The sequence below is a fragment of the Schistocerca americana genome, chromosome 4, assembly GCF_021461395.2.
Source record: "Schistocerca americana isolate TAMUIC-IGC-003095 chromosome 4, iqSchAmer2.1, whole genome shotgun sequence".
NCBI lineage: Eukaryota > Metazoa > Arthropoda > Insecta > Orthoptera > Acrididae > Schistocerca > Schistocerca americana.
Window position 1 is genome coordinate 331,136,125 of NC_060122.1, and position 18,430 is coordinate 331,154,554.

Sequence of the window (18,430 nt, forward strand, 5' to 3'; positions counted from 1 at the left end):
AGTGTGGGACCTTTGCTTTTAGCAGATAAGTCCTCCACCGTCTTTTTGTCGTCATTCTTCCGATGTGTATCTTCGCCGTTTTTCGTCACTGTCTCTATGCGAATTTCGCATGGCATATTTCAGATTCTCTCGATGAGACCATCACTCAGTTTCTTTTTAATTTTATTTACTTTTTATTATAAATGTTTGCCAGTTATCTGACGAAAGACGCTGACCTACCGTGCCGGCAGAACCTCGGTATACGACCTGAGGTATCCAAACGTGACTCACGACCCGCACTCACAACTATACTTCAGCCAGTACGTCGCCACGTATCTCCCTTACGGGTCGTGAGTTGGGTGTGGATAGCTCAGTCGGTGAAGCACTAGTCCGCGAAATTAAAAGAACCCAGTTTCGGGTACCGGACTGGCACACAGTTTTAATCTGACAGAAAGTTTCGACATGTAACTTATTTTTTGAATTTCCTTTGTTTTTTTTGACAGAGTAAATATATTGATAATCTATACTCGCTTTAACGATTGGTCACTATAACCTCACAAAACAATTAGCGTGTTATCGTGACCATATTAACCACCAGGATGCATGTATCAATTTTTTCTATGTAAAGCTATGCACTGTTTAGGTTCCGCAATCGTATAAGGTGTAGGCAAATGAAAAAAAGAGACAGATGGAAAAGAAGTAAGTAAACTGTTTATTATTTCAAAAGTAATCGCCATAACTGTTAATAAATTTATCCCACTGTGAGACAAGACGGGCCGGCCGCTGTGGCCGAGCGTTTCTAGGCGCTTCAGTCCGTAACTGCGCTGCTGCTATGGTCGCAGGTTCGAATCCTGCCTCGGACATGGATGTGTGTGATGTCCTTTGGCTAGTTAGGTTTAAGTAGTTCTAAGTCTAGGGGACTGATGACCTCAGATGTTAAGTCCCATAGTGCTTAGAGCCATTTTAACTATTTTTGAAGACAAGACGGATTGTACCATCATGGAAAAATGTTTGCGGTTGCCTACTTAACCATGAATGTTCCTAGGCTTGCACCAATACGTACGAAGCAAATTGACGGCCACGAATGAGTTTCTACAGAGCTACAAGGTTGTATCGAGTACGCTACTTATGTTTCGCTGGGAAGCCCTTACACATTCTCCATACAGTTCCGATCTCTCTCCAACATTTTTGGAGGCCTGAAGAAATACATTCGTGACCGTCGTTTTGCTTCCGAAGAAGAGGTGCACGCCTGGGTACAATCATGGTTTGGTAGGCAACCGCAAACGTTTTTCCACGAGGGCACTGACCCCCTTGTCTCGCAGTGGAATAAATTTATTGACAGTTATGAGAATTGCTTGTGAAATAATAAACAATTTAATTAATTTTTTCCCTCTGTCTTATATGACTGTCGCTTATAGTTCTAGGTGAGTTATGTCCCTCTTTAGGCATTCCCTGTTAGTTGGTTATCTTGTCAGCAAATACATAATTATTAAAAATCATTGTAGATCTAAAAAAATATTTACTGGCAGTATATATGTAAACAGCACCATAGTTCCTGGAGGTGTACATACATAAATTACGACTTCGTATGTACAGGGTGATTCAGCTGTCCCTAGTAGTGGGATACATTTTCGCTGGAGGCCACGGTTTCCTAGTTATTCAAGAAACACGTACAAAAGTAATTTTAAAACGAACCTCCACCCCACAATCATCCCTCACCAGTTAGGATTCCTATGTGTCCCTCGTGACACGTTTGAGGGCGTTTCTGCAGCGCGTAAGCAATATAGGGCGACTCCGCAACGGTTGTATAAGCACCGACATTTAGGCAAGGGATTAGTTTGACATTCGTGTCTTCCGATGCATATGCGGTAAATATAGAAACGTCAACTATGCCTACGTTATTACCAAATGATTCCGAACAGGACCAACATTCTGTTTTGCTTTTATTGGCTGACGAAGGACTATCATCGATAGACATCCATTGGAAAATGAATAATGGGCATGGGGAGAAATTACGGAGAACAATTAAGGTGAAAAGTCCGGGAAAACTGCGACATGAATTGCTGCTACTTCATCATAACGCACGCCCCCCATGTTGAAAATGTAACACGCAAGTCATGCCAAATCAAGTTAGAGACACTCGGGCGCCTGTCATGTGTCTTGATCTCTTCCCATGCGGTTAACACGCATTCGAGCCCTTAAAAAAGGTGTTGAAAGAGCAACGGTTTCTTTGCGACGTGGATGTGCAGCAGGCAGTGATGGACTTCCACACACAGCCTGGTGCGTTGTGTGATGATTGCCTCAACGCTCACGGCGATTTTGACTAACTGGCGTACCGATTCTGGACTGTACGGTCGTGGAAGGGGAACTTTTTCATGATGCTTCATATGTGGTAACAGAAGGAACAAACCAAGTTTTGGACACGAGAAGAAAGGATGGAAACGATTACACGTGCAGAAGGGTATAAATATCTAGCAGTAAAAATGACACAAGATAGTAAACAAGATGCGGAGATTAATTCAACAATAAATTCTGGAAAGTTCAGTATTGGAACATTACATGGTATTTTATGGAATCAACAGATTGTAAAGTAAAGGAAAAAAATCTTCAAAACAATTATTAGAAGCGTTATGACACATGGATCAGAAGTAAAGAAAACGGAATTCCAATAAATAGAAATATTGATGGCAACTAAGATGGTCTATTGAAGACTTTTGTAGACATATTAGTGCAGAAAAGGTTTAGAAATGAAGTCACAAGGAAGGAAAATTCATGTCACAAAAGATTATGTGAACGAAAGACAACTCGTATGGTATGGACATACGAAAGGATCTCAGAGGAGAAATTGCTGTGGCCGATCATCGCATGGGAACCACTAGGAAAGAAAAAAAAAGAGGGAGAGCACTGGCCACATTAACAAAATGTTCAAAAATGGCTCTGAGCAGTATGGAACTTAACATCAGAGGTCATCAGTCCCCTAGAACTTAGAACTACTTAAACCTAACTAACCTAAGGACATCACACACATACATGCCCGAGGCAGGATTCGAACCTGCGACCGTAGCAGCACCGCGGTTCTCGGCTGAAGCGCCTAGTACCGCTCGGCCGCAACAGCCGGCTTAACACAAGGAATTCACGCATTAATTAGAGGAAAAAGTAGTGAAGAACATATGTGGACAGATAGGCACAAATGAAGAATGAAAATTAAGATTGGTGTATAATCTTTCGATACCAGAAAACGTAAACATAACGTAAAAATCGGGAATGATAACAACATGCAAATATAAAATATTAAGAAGGAACATTGTGTTAATTGATGTCATTATACTGAGGTGACTGAAGTCATGGGAAACCTGGTAACCCGGCCGGGGTGGCCGAGCGGTTCTAGGCGCTACAGTCTGGAACCGCGCGACCCCTACGGTCGCAGGTTCGAATCCTGCCTCGGGCATGGATGTGTGTGATGTCCTTAGGTTAGCTAGGTTTAAGTAGTTCTAAGTTCTAGGGGACTGATGACCTCAGCAGTTAAGTCCCATAGTGCTCAGAGCCAGCCAACACCTCGTAAGATCGTACCCGGACCTCCTTCTGCCCATTGTAGTGCAGCAGCTCAATGTGGCGTGGGCTCAACAAGTCGTTGCAGAAATACTGAGCAATGCTACCTCTATAACCGTCCATAACTGCAAAAGTGTTGCCGGTGACGGATTTTGTGCTCAAACAGACCTTACTATCATGTCTCATAAATGTACGATGGAATTCATGTCGGGCGAAGTGGGTGGCCAAATCATTCGCTCGAATTGTCCAGGATATTTTTCAAATGAATCGCGAACAGTGTGGCCCGGTGAATGGCGCATTGTCATCCATTAAAATTCCATCGTTGTATGGGGACATGAAGTCCATGAATGGCTGTACATGGTCTCCAAGTAGCCTAGGACCAAGTCCATTCTACGAGGGTCACTCCAAAAGAAATGCACACTGTTGTTGTTGTTGTGGTCTTCAGTCCTGAGACTGGTTTGATGCAGCTCTCCATGCTACTCTATCCTGTGCAAGCTTTTTCATCTCCCAGTACCTACTGCAACCTACATCCTTCTGAATCTGCTTAGTGTATTCATCTCTTGGTCTCCCTCTACGATTTTTACCCTCCATGCTGCCCTCCAATACTAAATTGGTGATCCCTTGATGCCTCAGAACATGTCCTACCAACCGATCCCTTCTTCTGGTCAAGTTGTGCCACAAACTTCTCTTCTCCCCAATCCTATTCAATACTTCCTCATTAGTTATGTGATCTACCCATCTAATCTTCAGCATTCTTCTGTAGCACCACATTTCGAAAGCTTCTATTCTCCTCTTGTCCAAACTATTTATCGTCCATGTTTCACTTCCATACATGGCTACACTCCATACGAATACTTTCAGAAATGACTTCCTGACACTTAAATCTATACTGGATGTTAACAAATTTCTCTTCTTCAGAGACGCTTTCCTTGCCATTGCCAGCCTACATTTTATATCCTCTCTACTTCGACCATCATCAGTTATTTTGCTCCCCAAATAGCAAAACTCCTTTACTACTTTAAGTGTCTCATTTCCTAATCTAATTCCCTCAGCATCACCCGACTTAATTAGACTACATTCCATTATCCTTGTTTTGCTTTTGTTGATGTTCATCTTATATCCTCCTTTCAAGACACTGTCCATTCCATTCAACTGCTCTTCCAAGTCCTTTGCTGTCTCTGACAGAATTACAATGTCATCGGCGAACCTCAAAGTTTTTATTTCTTCTCCATGAATTTTAATACCTACTCCGAATTTTTCTTTTGTTTCCTTTACTGCTTGCTCAATATACACATTGAACAACATCGGGGAGAGGCTACAACCCTGTCTTACTCCCTTCCCAACCACTGCTTCCCTTTCATGTCCCTCGACTCTTATAACTGCCATCTGGTTTCTGTACAAATTGTAAATAGCCTTTCGCTCCATGTATTTTACCCCTGCCATCTTTAGAATTTGAAAGAGAGTATTCCAGTCAACATTGTCAAAAGCTTTCTCTAAGTCTACAAATGCTAGAAACGTAGGTTTGCCTTTCCTTAATCTTTCTTCTAAGATAAGTCGTAAGGTCAGTATTGCCTTACGTGTTCCAGTGTTTCTACGGAATCCAAACTGATCTTCCCCGAGGTTGGCCTCTACCAGTTTTTCCATTCGTCTGTAAAGAATTCGTGTTAGTATTTTGCAGCTGTGACTTATTAAGCTGATAGTTCGGTAATTTTCACATCTGTCAACACCTGCTTTCTTTGGGATTGGAATTATTATATTCTTCTTGAAGTCTGAGGGTATTTCGCCTGTTTCATACATCTTGCTCACCAGATGGTAGAGTTTTGTCAGGACTGGCTCTCCCACGGCCGTCAGTAGTTCCAATGGAATATTGTCTACTCCGGGGGCCTTGTTTCGACTCAGGTCTTTCAGTGCTCTGTCAAACTCTTCACGCAGTATCATATCTCCCATTTCATCTTCATCTACATTCTCTTCCATTTCCATAATATTGTCCTCAAGTACATCGCCCTTGTATAGACCCTCTATATACTCCTTCCACCTTTCTGCTTTCCCTTCTTTGCTTAGAACTGGGTTTCCATCTGAGCTCTTGATATTCATGCAAGTCGTTCTCTTATCTCCAAAGGTCCCTTTAATTTTCCTGTAGGCGGTATCTATCTTACCCCTAGTGAGATAGGCCTCTACATCCTTACATTTGTCCTCTAGCCATCCCTGCTTAGTCATTTTGCACTTCCTGTCGATCTCATTTTTGAGACGTTTGTATTCCTTTTTGCCTGTTTCACTTACTGCATTTTTATATTTTCTCCTTTCATCAATTAAATTCAATATTTCTTCTGTTACCCAAGGATTTCTACTAGCCCTCGTCTTTTTATCTACTTGATCCTCTGCTGCCTTCACTACTTCATCCCTCAAAGCTACCCATTCTTCTTCTACTGTATTTATTTCCCCCATTCCTGTCAATTGCTCCCTTATGCTCTCCCTGAATCTCTGTACAACCTCTGGTTCTTTTAGTTTATCCAGGTCCCATCTCGTTAAATTCCCACCTTTTTGCAGTTTCTTCAGTTTTAATCTACAGGTCATAACCAATAGATTGTGGTCAGAGTCCACATCTGCCCCTGGAAATGTCTTACAATTTAAAACCTAGTTCCTAAATCTCTGTCTTACCATTATATAATCTATCTGATACCTTTTAGTATCTCCAGGGTTCTTCCATGTATACAACCTTCTTTCATGATTCTTAAACCAAGTGTTAGTTATGATTATGTTGTGCTCTGTGCAAAATTCGACCAGGCGGCTTCCTCTTTCATTTCTGTCCCCCAATCCATATTCACCTACTATGTTTGCTTCTCTCCCTTTTCCTACACTCGAATTCCAGTCACCCATTACTATTAAATTTTCGTCTCCCTTCACAATCTGAATAATTTCTTTTATTTCATCATACATTTCTTCAATTTCTTCGTCATCTGCAGAGCTAGTTGGCATATAAACTTGTACTACTGTAGTGCACACTATTTTCGTAAAAATACAGTTTTCATTCTGCACGTGTGAAAGTCTTACAGTGTGTAGATACTTCCTTCCCGCTTGTTTTCGAACTTAGTTCAACCTGTTCCCGTGAGTTGCGCCGTCACAGCATGTCTTCAAGATGGCTGCTACAATTGACGTTCGTCAGAAAAGCAAGGTGCTGTCGTAGAATTCCTGTGTTGTGAAAACGAGACAGTGGGAAACATCCACAAGAGGTGGAAAAAGGTTTATGGAGATGCTGCTGCCGATCGCAGTACAGTTAGTCGGTGGGCAAGCAGGTTACGTAATGAAAGCGGGCACGGCAATAGTGAGGATTGTCGTCGGAGTGGCAGGCCTCATACTGCACACACTCCAGACAATGTGCAGAGAGTTAACGAATTGGTGACTGCTGACAGACGCATCACATCTTGAAGACATTGGGATAGGGGAAGTGTTTGAAGAATACTGAAAGTGTTGGTGTTAAAAAAAGGTTTGTGCCATGTGGGTTCCCAGGATGTTGACAGTAGCTCACAAAGAAACAAGGAAAACGGTATGCAGCGAACTTTTGCAACAGTATGAGAATGGTGGAGATGAATTTCTTGGAAGAATTGTGACAGGTGATGAAACATGGCTCCATCATTTTTCACCAGAGACGAAGAGGCATAATGCAAGTTCACCCAAGAAAAAAAAAATCAAAACTACACTTTCTGCTGGAAAAGTTATGGTTACGGTGTTTTTCGATTCCGAAGGACTCTTGCTTGTGGATATCATGCCAAGTGGAACCACCATAAATTCTAATGCATATGTGACGACACTCAAGAAACTTCAAGCTCGACTGAGTCGTGTTCGACCACATCGGCAAAAGCAGGATGTTTTGCTGTTACACGACAATGCACGGCCACATGTCAGCCAAAAAACCATGGAAGCGATCATAAAACTCGGATGGACAACACTGAAACACTCGCCTTACAGTCCGTGTGACTATCATCTCTGTGGGAAACTGAAAGACTCTCTTCGTGGAACAAGGTTTGAAGATGATGACTCCCTTGTGCACGCTGCCAAACAGTGGCTCCAACAGGTTGGTCCAGAATTTTACCGTGCGGGTATACAGGCGCTGGTTCCAAGATGGCGTAAAGCAGTTGAGAGGGATGGAAATTATGTGGAGAAATGAAAATATTGTTCCCAAAGGATGTCTCTACACACTGTAAAATTTTCAGATATGTAGAATAAAAGATGGATTTTAAAAAAATAGTGTGCATTTCTTCTGGAGTGACCCTCGTATATAAACACATCCTAAACGACTAAGGAGCCACCACCAGCTTGTACAATGCGTTGTTGACAATCTGGATCCATGGCTGCGAGGGGCCTGCGCCACACTCGAACCATATCATCATCTCTTACCAACTGAAATCGGGACTCATCTGACCAGACGCGGCTTTCCAGTCGTCTAGGGTCCAACCGATACGGTCACGAGCCCAGGAGAGGCGCTACAGGCGATGTGGTGATGTTAGCAAAGGCATTCGCATTCGTTGTGTCCTCCCATAGCCCATTTACGCCAAACTGTGCCGCGTTGTCCTACGTTTGTCGTACGACCCACATTGATTCCTGTGGTTATTTCAATAATTGTTGCTTGTCGTTAGCACTGACAACCTTACTCAAACGCCGCTGGTCTCGGTCGTTAAGTGAAGGTCGTCGTCCACTGCGTTGTCTGTGGTGAGAGGTAATGACGGAAATTTGGTATTCTCAGCACAATCTTGATACTGTGGAGCTCAGAAAATTGAATTTCATAATGATTTCCGAAATGAGATGTCCCATGTGTCTAGCCCCAATGACCATTACGAGTTCAGAGTCTTTGAATTCCCTTGGTGCGACATCACGTCGAATACATTTTCACGCGGAACACGGCAGTACAAGTGACAGCTCCGCCAATGCAATGCTCCTTTATACGGGGTGTTCAAAAAGTCTCTCCGCAGTGCCGTATGATTGTTAGCCGCGCGTGCCGTATGATTGTTCGCCTGCCTGGATTACTTCCCTTCAAGTGGACTCTCCCAACGTTCCACTGTTTCGTTTATCTTAGCCAGCGTCAGTAGTATCGTTGGTGTGTGTCGTTACGTGTTGACGTGAACGTTCAAGTTTAGTTCCTTCCTTCGTTTGTTTCGTTTTGGCACTGTTAAAATGCTAAACATTGAAGGACATGTGTTTTTAGTCGGACAAGTGTTCAAAGCTGGTGGTAAATACACAGTTTCAGTTCGTCAAACATTTAATTCAGTTTTCCCGGAGACAACACTCCCACATCGCGATACTGTGCGAGATTTGATTAACAAATCGAAGTATGGGTTCAATGACAGATGCACCGAGAAGTGGTCGTCCTAGCGTTTTGTCTGAGGATAAACTACTCGATATTTCCGATAAAATGTCAATGAGTCCGAACAAGTCAGTAACAAATCTAGCCCAAGAAATCGATGTTAGTGTCGGAACGGCCCATACAGCTGTAAGTAAAAAATTAAAACTTTTCCCATACAAAGTAACATTCGTGCAAGAACTGAAACATACTGATCATGGCAAGAGACTGCATTATTGTCAATGGTTGAAAAATTTCGTTCAACAAAATGGGAGGGATATTATTAATAAAACGTTTTTCACTGATGAGGCGTGGTTTCTTTAATCCGGGTACGTGACCTAGCAAAAAAAAAAGAGAGGTCATCAGTCCCCTAGAACTTAGAATTACTTAAACCTAACTAACCTAAGGACATCACAGACATCCATGCCCGAGGCAGGATTCGAACCTGCGATCGTAGCGGTCGCGCGGTTCCAGACTGAAGCGCCTAGAACCACATGAACTTGCAAAATTTTCGATGTGGAGTACTGCAAATCCATTGTGCATTCACGAGAAACTACTTCATTCTGTGAAAATAGGAGTTTGAATTGCAACTTCTAGACGTCGGATTGTGGGTCCCATATTTTTCAACGAAACAATAAACGCACAACGATACTGCAGTGATATTCTGTACCTATTCATAGGAGAACTTATGTTAAGTGAAATACTGAACGGTTATTTTCAACAGCTCGCGTTTCAATGTTGCTGCTCGCTGATGTTTTTGGTGATCGCATAATTTCACAGGGACTTTGGCCCCACGATTGCCTGACCTAACATCACCTGACTTTCTCTTCTGGGGTGAAGCGGAAGCAACTGTCTATAAAAACCGTCCAAAATCCATCGATGAATTGAAAACTGCAATATCCATTTCCACTGCTTCTATTACAGAAGAAATGTTACATCTTGTATTTGGAAACATGATTGGACGAATTGAATTGTGTAGTCAACAACAGGGGGGACACTTTCAACATTTAATGTGAAAATTTGTAAGTAAAAATGAATATTTAATAAATTAATAACTTATATTTCACTTAGTTTTATTTCGGTATATTCACTGCGGCATACGGCACGCGCGGCTAACAATCATACGACACTGCGGAGAGACGTTTTGAACACCCCGTACCTTGCGTATGCGATACTACTGCAATCTTGTTTTTGCACACCGCTCTCTCACGGCTTCTGTCACCTCGGTGTATGATCGCGCAGTCGTGTTCGGATTTAACATCGAACTGACACTGGTGGAGGTTAGCTCCCAGCCTGTGCACGATCATCACCCGATGTGTTGGAGAAGGCAGCGGGCGGGACCCACCTGAGTCGTGCACGTCGGGCGGCATGAGCACGGCGCTGAGGCTGGTGTTGACGGCGAGCTGGTCGAAGTGGCGGTTGGGCGTGAGCGCCATCTCCTGGTAGCCGGGCCGCAGCCGGCCGTCCGGCCCGTACTCGTTGAGGCGGCGCGAGTTGTAGTAGCGCGCACCCGACGACCGCTCCGGCCGGTGTGACAGCGCCGCCTGCTCCGCCGAGTCCATGATCCTCTGCGCACAAACAACACGAGGAGGACCGCCGTGAGACACAGGCAGCAGCAACGACTACGGAGCGAGCATAGTGTACTCTATACTACACCGAAGCGCCAAACAAACTGGTATAGGCATGCGTACTCAAATACAGACATACGTAAACAGGCACACCCCTCCCGATGATGCCCTCTCTCCCTCCATTTATCCCTCCTATCAACTCTGGTCCTCACCCCCCTCCTTTCCTCCGTCCTTTCTCTGGGCTCCCTCTTCCCCCCCCCCCTTCCATCCTGTTCTTCTCCCAGCCTACCCTCTCCCTACCTCCCTCCCCCCCCCCCGAGTCCCTTTGTATTCCCCTCCTCTGCCTTACCCACTCTCTGCCGCGTCTGCCCAGCACCCCCCCCCCCCCCTCTTGTAGGTCCTCGTCCTCCATCGGCTCCTTTCCCCCTCTCCCCCCTTACGTTTTCCCTATCCTTCCGCCCCCCCTTTTATTTTCCCATCATCTGCCCAGGTTCCCCCCCCCCCCCCCCCCCAATTGCCCTCGGCTGCGGCATGTCATATTTGCCAACTTTTTAGTGCAGTGTTCAAGTGAATGTTCAGTGTTGTTCGTGTTTCCAAAGTGTTACGAACAGAAATCATGCTGTCCCTGGGTGTGAATTTTATGTCTCTTGCGAACAGAAACCAGACTGTCGCCGTGTTTTTTAATTGTCTGTCTATTATTTTACCTGTCTGCTTCATATGTATTTTATTAGCATCATCATCCCTTTGTTTCTATGTTTGAAGTTCCACGATTTTTTTCCGCCATGTTGCCATTTCAGTCTCCGATTTTATCGCCTGTTTTTATTATTTATTATCTTCCTCTTTTTAAAACAAATTCTGTAGGCTCAAGAGCGGCATACTAAACTGCTGCCAGCCCGCCCCCTTCGTGGGGAATCGAAACTCAATAAAGAAGAAAAAAAAAAGCAGGCACAATATGGCGCTGCGGTCGACACAACAAGCGTCTGTCGCAGTTGTTTGATCAGTTACTGATGCTACAATGGCAGGTTATCAAGATTTAAGTGAGTTTGAACGTGGTATTATGGTCGGGGCACGAGCGATGGGACACAACATCTCCGAGGCAGCGATGAAGTGGGGATTGTCCCGTATGACCATTTCACGAATGTACCGCGAATATCCGGAATGTGGTAAAACATAAAATCTCTGAAATCGCTGAGGCCGGAAAATGGTCCCGCAAGATAGCGACCAAAGACGACTCAAGACAATCGTTCAACGTGACACAAGTGCAACCCTTCCGCAAATTGCTGCAGATTTCAATGCTGGGCCATCAACATGTGTCTGCCTGCAAACCATTCAACGAAACATGATCGGTATGGACTTCCGAAGTCGAAGGCCCACTGGTGTACCCTTGATGACTGTACGACACAAAGCTTCACGCCTCGCCTGGGCCCCTTCAACACCGACATTGGACAGTTGATGAATGTAAGCATGTTGCCTGGTCGGACGAGTCTCGTATCAAATTGTATCGAGCGGATGGACGTGTATGGGTATGGAGACAACCCCATGAATCCACGGATCCTGCATGCCAGAAGGGGACTGTTCAAGATGGTGGAGTATCTGTAACGGTGTGGGGCGTGTGCAGTTGGAGTGATATGGGACTCCTGAAACGTATACAGTATAGGGTGTTACAAAGAGGTACGGCCAAACTTTCAGGAAACATTCCTCACACACAAAGAAAGAAAATATGTTATGTAGACATGTGTCCGGAAATGCTTACTTTCCATGTTAGAGCTCATTTTATTACTTCTCTTCAAATCACATTAATCATGGGATGGAAACACACAGCAACAGAACGTACCAGCGTGACTTCAAACACTTTGTTACAGGAAATGTTCAAAATGTCCTCCGTTAGCGAGGATACATGCATCCACCCTCCGTCGCATGGAATCCCTGATGAGCTGATGCAGCTCTGGAGAATGGCGTATTGTATCACAGCCGTCCACAATACGAGCACGAAGAGTGTCCACATTTAGTACCGGGGTTTCGTAGACAAGAGCTTTCAAATGCCCCCATAAATGGAAGTCAAGGGGGTTGAGGTCAGGAGAGCGTGGAGGCCATGGAATTGGTCCGCCTCTACCAATCCATCGCTCACCGAATCTGTTGTTGAGAAGCGTACGAACACTTCGACTGAAATGTGCAGGAGCTCCATCGTGCATGATCCACATGTTGTGTCGTACTTGTAAAGACACATGTTCTAGCAGCACAGGTAGAGTATCCCGTATGAAATCATGATAACGTGCTCCATTGAGCGTAGATGGAAGATCATGGGGCCCAATCAAGACATCACCAACAATGCCTGCCCAAACGTTCACAGAAAATCTGTGTTGATGATGTGATTGCACAATTGCGTGCGGATTCTCGTTAGCCCACACATGTTGATTGTGAAAATTTACAATTTGATCACGTTGGAATGAAGCCTCATCCGTAAAGAGAACATTTGCACTGAAATGAGGATTGACACATTGTTGGATCAACCATTCGCAGAAGTGTACCCGTGGAGGCGAATCAGCTGCTGATAGTGCCTGCACACGCTGTACATGGTACGGAAACAACTGGTTCTCCCGTAGCACTCTCCATACAGTGACGTGGTCAACGTTACCTTGTACAGCAGCAACTTCTCTCACGCTGAAATTAGGGTTATCGTCAACTGCACGAAGAATTGCCTCGTCCATTGTAGGTGCCCTCGTCGTTCTAGGTCTTCCCCAGTCGCGAGTCATAGGCTGGAATGTTCCGTGCTCCCTAAGACGCCGATCAATTGCTTCGAACGTCTTCCTGTCGGGACACCTTCGGTAGTACTGTAGAGCAATAAGTCGCATGTCAACACAAGCACCGAAGTCAACATTACCTTCCTTCAATTGGGCCAACTGGCGGTGAATCGAGGAAGTACAGTACATACTGACGAAACTAAAATGAGCCCTAACATGGAAATTAAGCGTTTCCGGACACATGTCCACATAACATCTTTTCTTTAATTGTGTGTGAGGAATGCTTCCTGAAAGTTTGGCCGTACCTTTTTGTAACACCCTGTAGATACGACTCTGACAAGTGACACGTACGTAAGCATCCTATCTGATCACCTGCATCCATCCATGTACATTGTGCATTCCGTCGGAGTTGGGCAATTCCAGCAGGACAATGCGACACCCTACATGTTCAGGATTGCTGTAGAGTGGTTCCAGGAACACTCTTCTGAGTTTAAACACTCCTGATGACCACCAAATCCACGAGACATCAACATTATTGAGCATATCTGGGATGCCTTGCAACGTGTTGTTTAGAAGAGATCTCCACCCCCTCGTACTCTTACGGATTTATGGACAGCCGCGCGGGATTCATGGTGTGAGTTTCCTCCAGTACTACTTCAGACATTAGTCGAGCCCATGCCACGTCGTACTGCGTTACTTCTGCCTGCTCGCGGTGGCCCTACACGATATCAGGCAGGTGTACCAGTTTCTTTGGCTGTTCAGTGTACCTAGATATAGAACTATGGTCTCTGAGCTGAGAACAACCACATGCCGACAGTATCCTGTCGTCTGTCGCATCTAGACAAAAAGCTTCTTTTAACAAATGCATGTTAACTTGGCTGCAGTGAATTTTACACATTTATACCGACCGATTTCGGTTTCCAGCCATCATCCAGGGACTATACCAAATACACAGACAGGAACAACACATGTTGCTGACGAAAAATTCACAATCCATAGTTGTTAAGTACTGAACATCATACATAATCAAAAAGAGGTGCTTACAAAGCAAAAAACAGTACGACTTTTACATTTCATATATCATGCTGCAGACGAATGCCGTACTGCAGGGCGTATTATGACACACAAGTGAAGTATTTTGACTCATTCAGCTGACATACAGAGATTGAGCGTAATGGGTACTTGTAGAACCATTGTAACCATATGTTGCCACAGCAAAGAGTGTACCCATCGAGATATTATAATTTAAGAAATACACGTGATTTTCAATCGGTCATTATCAAATATCCAAGGTATAACATAACACACTTTTTGTAATGCATTATACAGGGTGAGTCAAAAAGGACTTTACAACTCTGGAATAACTTATTGAATCGTGAGATGTGTCATTTTGTAGCGAACAACCTCAAGTTATACGCTAACGTGTCGTGTCATTTTGGTTTGACGTGACCGCCATTTTTACTTACTTTTTAGTTCTTTATTTTAGCTTTGGATTATAAGGACCATACAGCCAACAACGGTTATAAAGTGCCAAAGAAACATCATTGCAAAAAGCAGAATAAAACAAAATTGCCGGCCGCGGTGGTCTAGCGGTTCTAGGCGCTCAGTGGGGAACCGCGCGATTGCTACGGTCGCAGGTTCGAATCCTGCCTCGGGCATGGATGTGTGTGATGTCCTTAGGTTAGTTAGGTTTAAGTAATTCTAAGATCTAGGGGACTGATGACCACAGATGTTAAGTCCCATAGTGCTCAGAGCCAAACAAAATTACGAAGTTAGCATACAAAGACTAGATATCTGGCGGCAGTGATAACAGTGACACTGGAGCAGGATTACAAACAGCACTACACAACAACATTAAGACACTCAGATGCTCTTAAAATAACATACAACACATGAAAGGGCTGACGCCGTACGTCATACAAAAAGTACAACAATAGCTGAAGTTTAAAATTATGAATAACATCATACAACAACATGAGAAATGTGGCATACAGGCAGGCGTACTTAAAAGAAAAACTCAAAATGATGAACACAATACAACCAACAGTATGTACAATAGTGCCAGTAGAACAGTGAGTTAAAATGCACAAGAAAGCAAGAATGAAAATTTACTGTGCGAACAGAGATCTGCGCGCAAATTAAAACACAAAATTACGCACTCGATTACGAACCGGGCTGATGCATTGTGAAAATGAAGACCTCAGCAACTCATAAATTAAATTTGGATGCTGGTGGCTTTCAGATAGTCTGTGAACAAGTTATATTTCTCAAAACGGTGGAGTAAAACCAGATCGTTTGTGGGGAGGGGATAAACTCTCACAACCAATTTCAAAACTGATTGTGCAGCAGTGTACTTGCAACATTGCAATGTGACGTGGTTTAGATCCGCTACTGATGTTGAGTCCTTATCGCAATGTCCAGAACCGATAATCTTCAACAGATATGGGTGTGTGGGGTAACACCCGTGTTGTAGCCTCATAAGAATGATATAACTCACATAACGTCTAGAAGCTGCACCGAGGCGAACCACGGTCAAGAAGAGGCGTCGGGTTGTATGGCCGCCAGGTGGCCGCCCTTAAGAGTGCTGAACACATGCCATTCACAGCTCCAAGCGTCGTAAGCATGGAGGTAAGAATAGAGGGAAACGCCGTGACGTCACAGCTGTTAAGCTATGTGAAGCCGGCGGTAGCCACTCAATCCGACCAAAACATTGCTGCTGTAAGCTTGTGTGCACAGGCTTGTCGCTCGCTTTTGGAAGGATTTTGCGCTATTATGGTGACTTGTGTGGTGTTCGGATGTACGAATCGTTCTGATTGTGATGCGAAAGCGAAGGGAATAACATTTCATGTGTAAGTTGTCCCGTTAAGTGTGATTTTACAACTTCATTGTGAATGAACGTGTGCTACATCGGTACTTGTACTATAGCGTGGTTTTCTCCTGTACGATTTTCGATTTCCTAAAAATGAAAGTCGGAAAGCTCTGTGGGAGAATGCCGTGAGGAGGAAGAATTGGCACTATATGTTCTTAGCATTTCCGAGAAGAGGACATAGACCGAACTTCCCTTTCAACAGTAAGGCTCCGAGAAAATGCTGTACCATCAGTTTTCCCTACACACCCAAAACATTTGCAAAAGGTATGTTAATTCAAAGAATTAAATTCTTAGTTTTCAAGTTCACGTTTCAGTATAATACGTACGTATCGTCGATAATCGAAGTGTTGAGTAACTCACTTTGTCTTCATCATGTACCAAATTAAAAGCTAACACTACATTAACTGGAGTAAAGTATAGGCCTAAACAGGACACTGTGTAGATTTGCCATTCTATGTACCGTATTTCAGTAAATATTGGTGATAATGAACAGTGTTTCCCAGTAGTGTAACGTAACTGAAATGTCCCAGTACGTATTACACACAAGATGTATTTATGGGGCTTTGGAGGGAGGGTATAGCTAACTTAGTTTTCAGTTTCTATTATTTAGTTTGTGATACACGTTTATTACTGAATTAACAAAATTGTATCGTTTACATTGAAGGCTAGCTATTCGTAATATTACATTAAAAACTATTTTTAATCAGAAGAAATGCGGAATTTCGCCTTTACGAGATTTTATTTTAAACAAAAACTTTGAAACAACCAATCTAATGTCGTTACATGCGTATATGGTGCAATTAGCAACTGTAATACACGCAGCGCTATAGCACACGGGCAATGTTTTGGTCAGAGTGTCATGGCAGCGAGCCACGCCCCCATGGCTTCAAAACGTAGTACGGCTGGGATACGTAGCGCCATCTCCCCTTATTCTTACCTCCATGGTCATAAGTGTGACTGCCATTTGTGATGCGGCAAAAATCCCACCGGTAATCAATTTCTTCCCACACTCGTTGCAGAAAATCGGGTGTAACTTGTGCAACGTGTGAGGTGACAGGCTTTAGGGGGCGGATGTGAAGACCGCAGTTTCTGTAGTAAAAATCGCGGCAAAGTGGCAGTCGAGAATCTGGCGTGTTTACATCTAAGGTGTGTGTGTGTCAGCCGTCTTGACAGCAGCAGAGTCGTCCTAGTTTCGGCACTGACCGACAGATGGCGGTACTTTAAAATGAGCACGGTCAGTTTGGCGTCCAGCAACGTGACGGGGAAACTCAACGGCAGGTACGCTGGCTCATTGCGGGCTTTCTCCGGGTCGATGTAGCAGAGAGCTAAAGTGAATGTATGATGTAGAAATGCATAAAAGCTGATCCCAATGTGGCACAAAGGAGCTTGTCGGCTCATTTTAAAGCAGAAAATTAGCCAGTTGTGCTCTTATAAACGCGCCTCCAGTCGCCCTGGTAGTTTTTTAATTATAATAAATTGAATATTTTAATAACTAAGTAAGATTGTAAATTGGACATCTTGGAGACGCTTTGACAAAATTTTACGAACTAAGAGTCAAATGAAAGGTCTGAATGAGTAGTATTAAGATATCTATGTAATTTTCTTACATGTTTTAAAAATTCAAATGAGGAGCCGGAATGCTGTTTTCGTGATTAAAAATGCAGAATTTTGATAAATAAATAACAGGAACTATCAAGATAGCGGCAGCACGGAAAAGTAGACTTAAGGAAATAGGTAATACAATAATAATATCAGTTATTTATGCATTGAAAGTATTTTAAATAATGAAAAGTTCTCTATGAAGAACACATAAATTTTAATAATATGAGAATAAGATTCGGTACAGAAATTATGATGATGAATCTGAATTCAGCGGAAAATTTCCGTCTGAATAGAAGTGTTACATGCATTTTATTGTATCTATATTAAGTGTAAAAGTAAATTTCACGTGCACAAAAACTTGATTTGACTTCAGAGTATTCAAACCGAGGGCTTTTAAGGGCGGCCATTTTCTGTGGTAGAGGGCAGCCATTCAGTTGAGCTGAAAGGGGTAGCACGAGTGACTGGCGAAAGTCCGTGCACGAATTGGACTTACAATATTTTCGGATCGCGAAGCTGCGTGGAATTTGTGATTTTCAGCAGTTGGGTGCTGCTGGACTTTGAAGAGTTGGGGTTGTTTTGGGAAAGGAGACACGACAGCGAGGTCATCATTCTCATCGGATTAGGGAAGGACGGGGAAGGAAGTCGGCCGTGCCCTTTCAAAGAAACCATCCCGGCATTTGCCTGGAGCGATTTAGGGAAATCACGGAAAACCTAAATCAGGATGGCCGGACGCGGGATTGAACCGTCGTCCTCCCGAATGCGAGTCCAGTGTCTAACCACTGCGGGA

The 18,430-nt window shown here is 43.7% G+C and overlaps 1 protein-coding gene across 1 annotated transcript in view; it reads right to left on the reverse strand.

Moving 5' to 3' along the window:
• LOC124613049 (voltage-dependent calcium channel subunit alpha-2/delta-3) overlaps nt 1-18,430 on the reverse strand; it is a 622,965-nt gene that overhangs the window by 409,389 nt on the left and 195,146 nt on the right. The window contains exon 3 of the mRNA XM_047141624.1: nt 10,209-10,431. Coding sequence (XP_046997580.1) covers nt 10,209-10,431 — 223 coding nt within the window. The remainder of the gene's footprint in view (nt 1-10,208; nt 10,432-18,430) is intronic.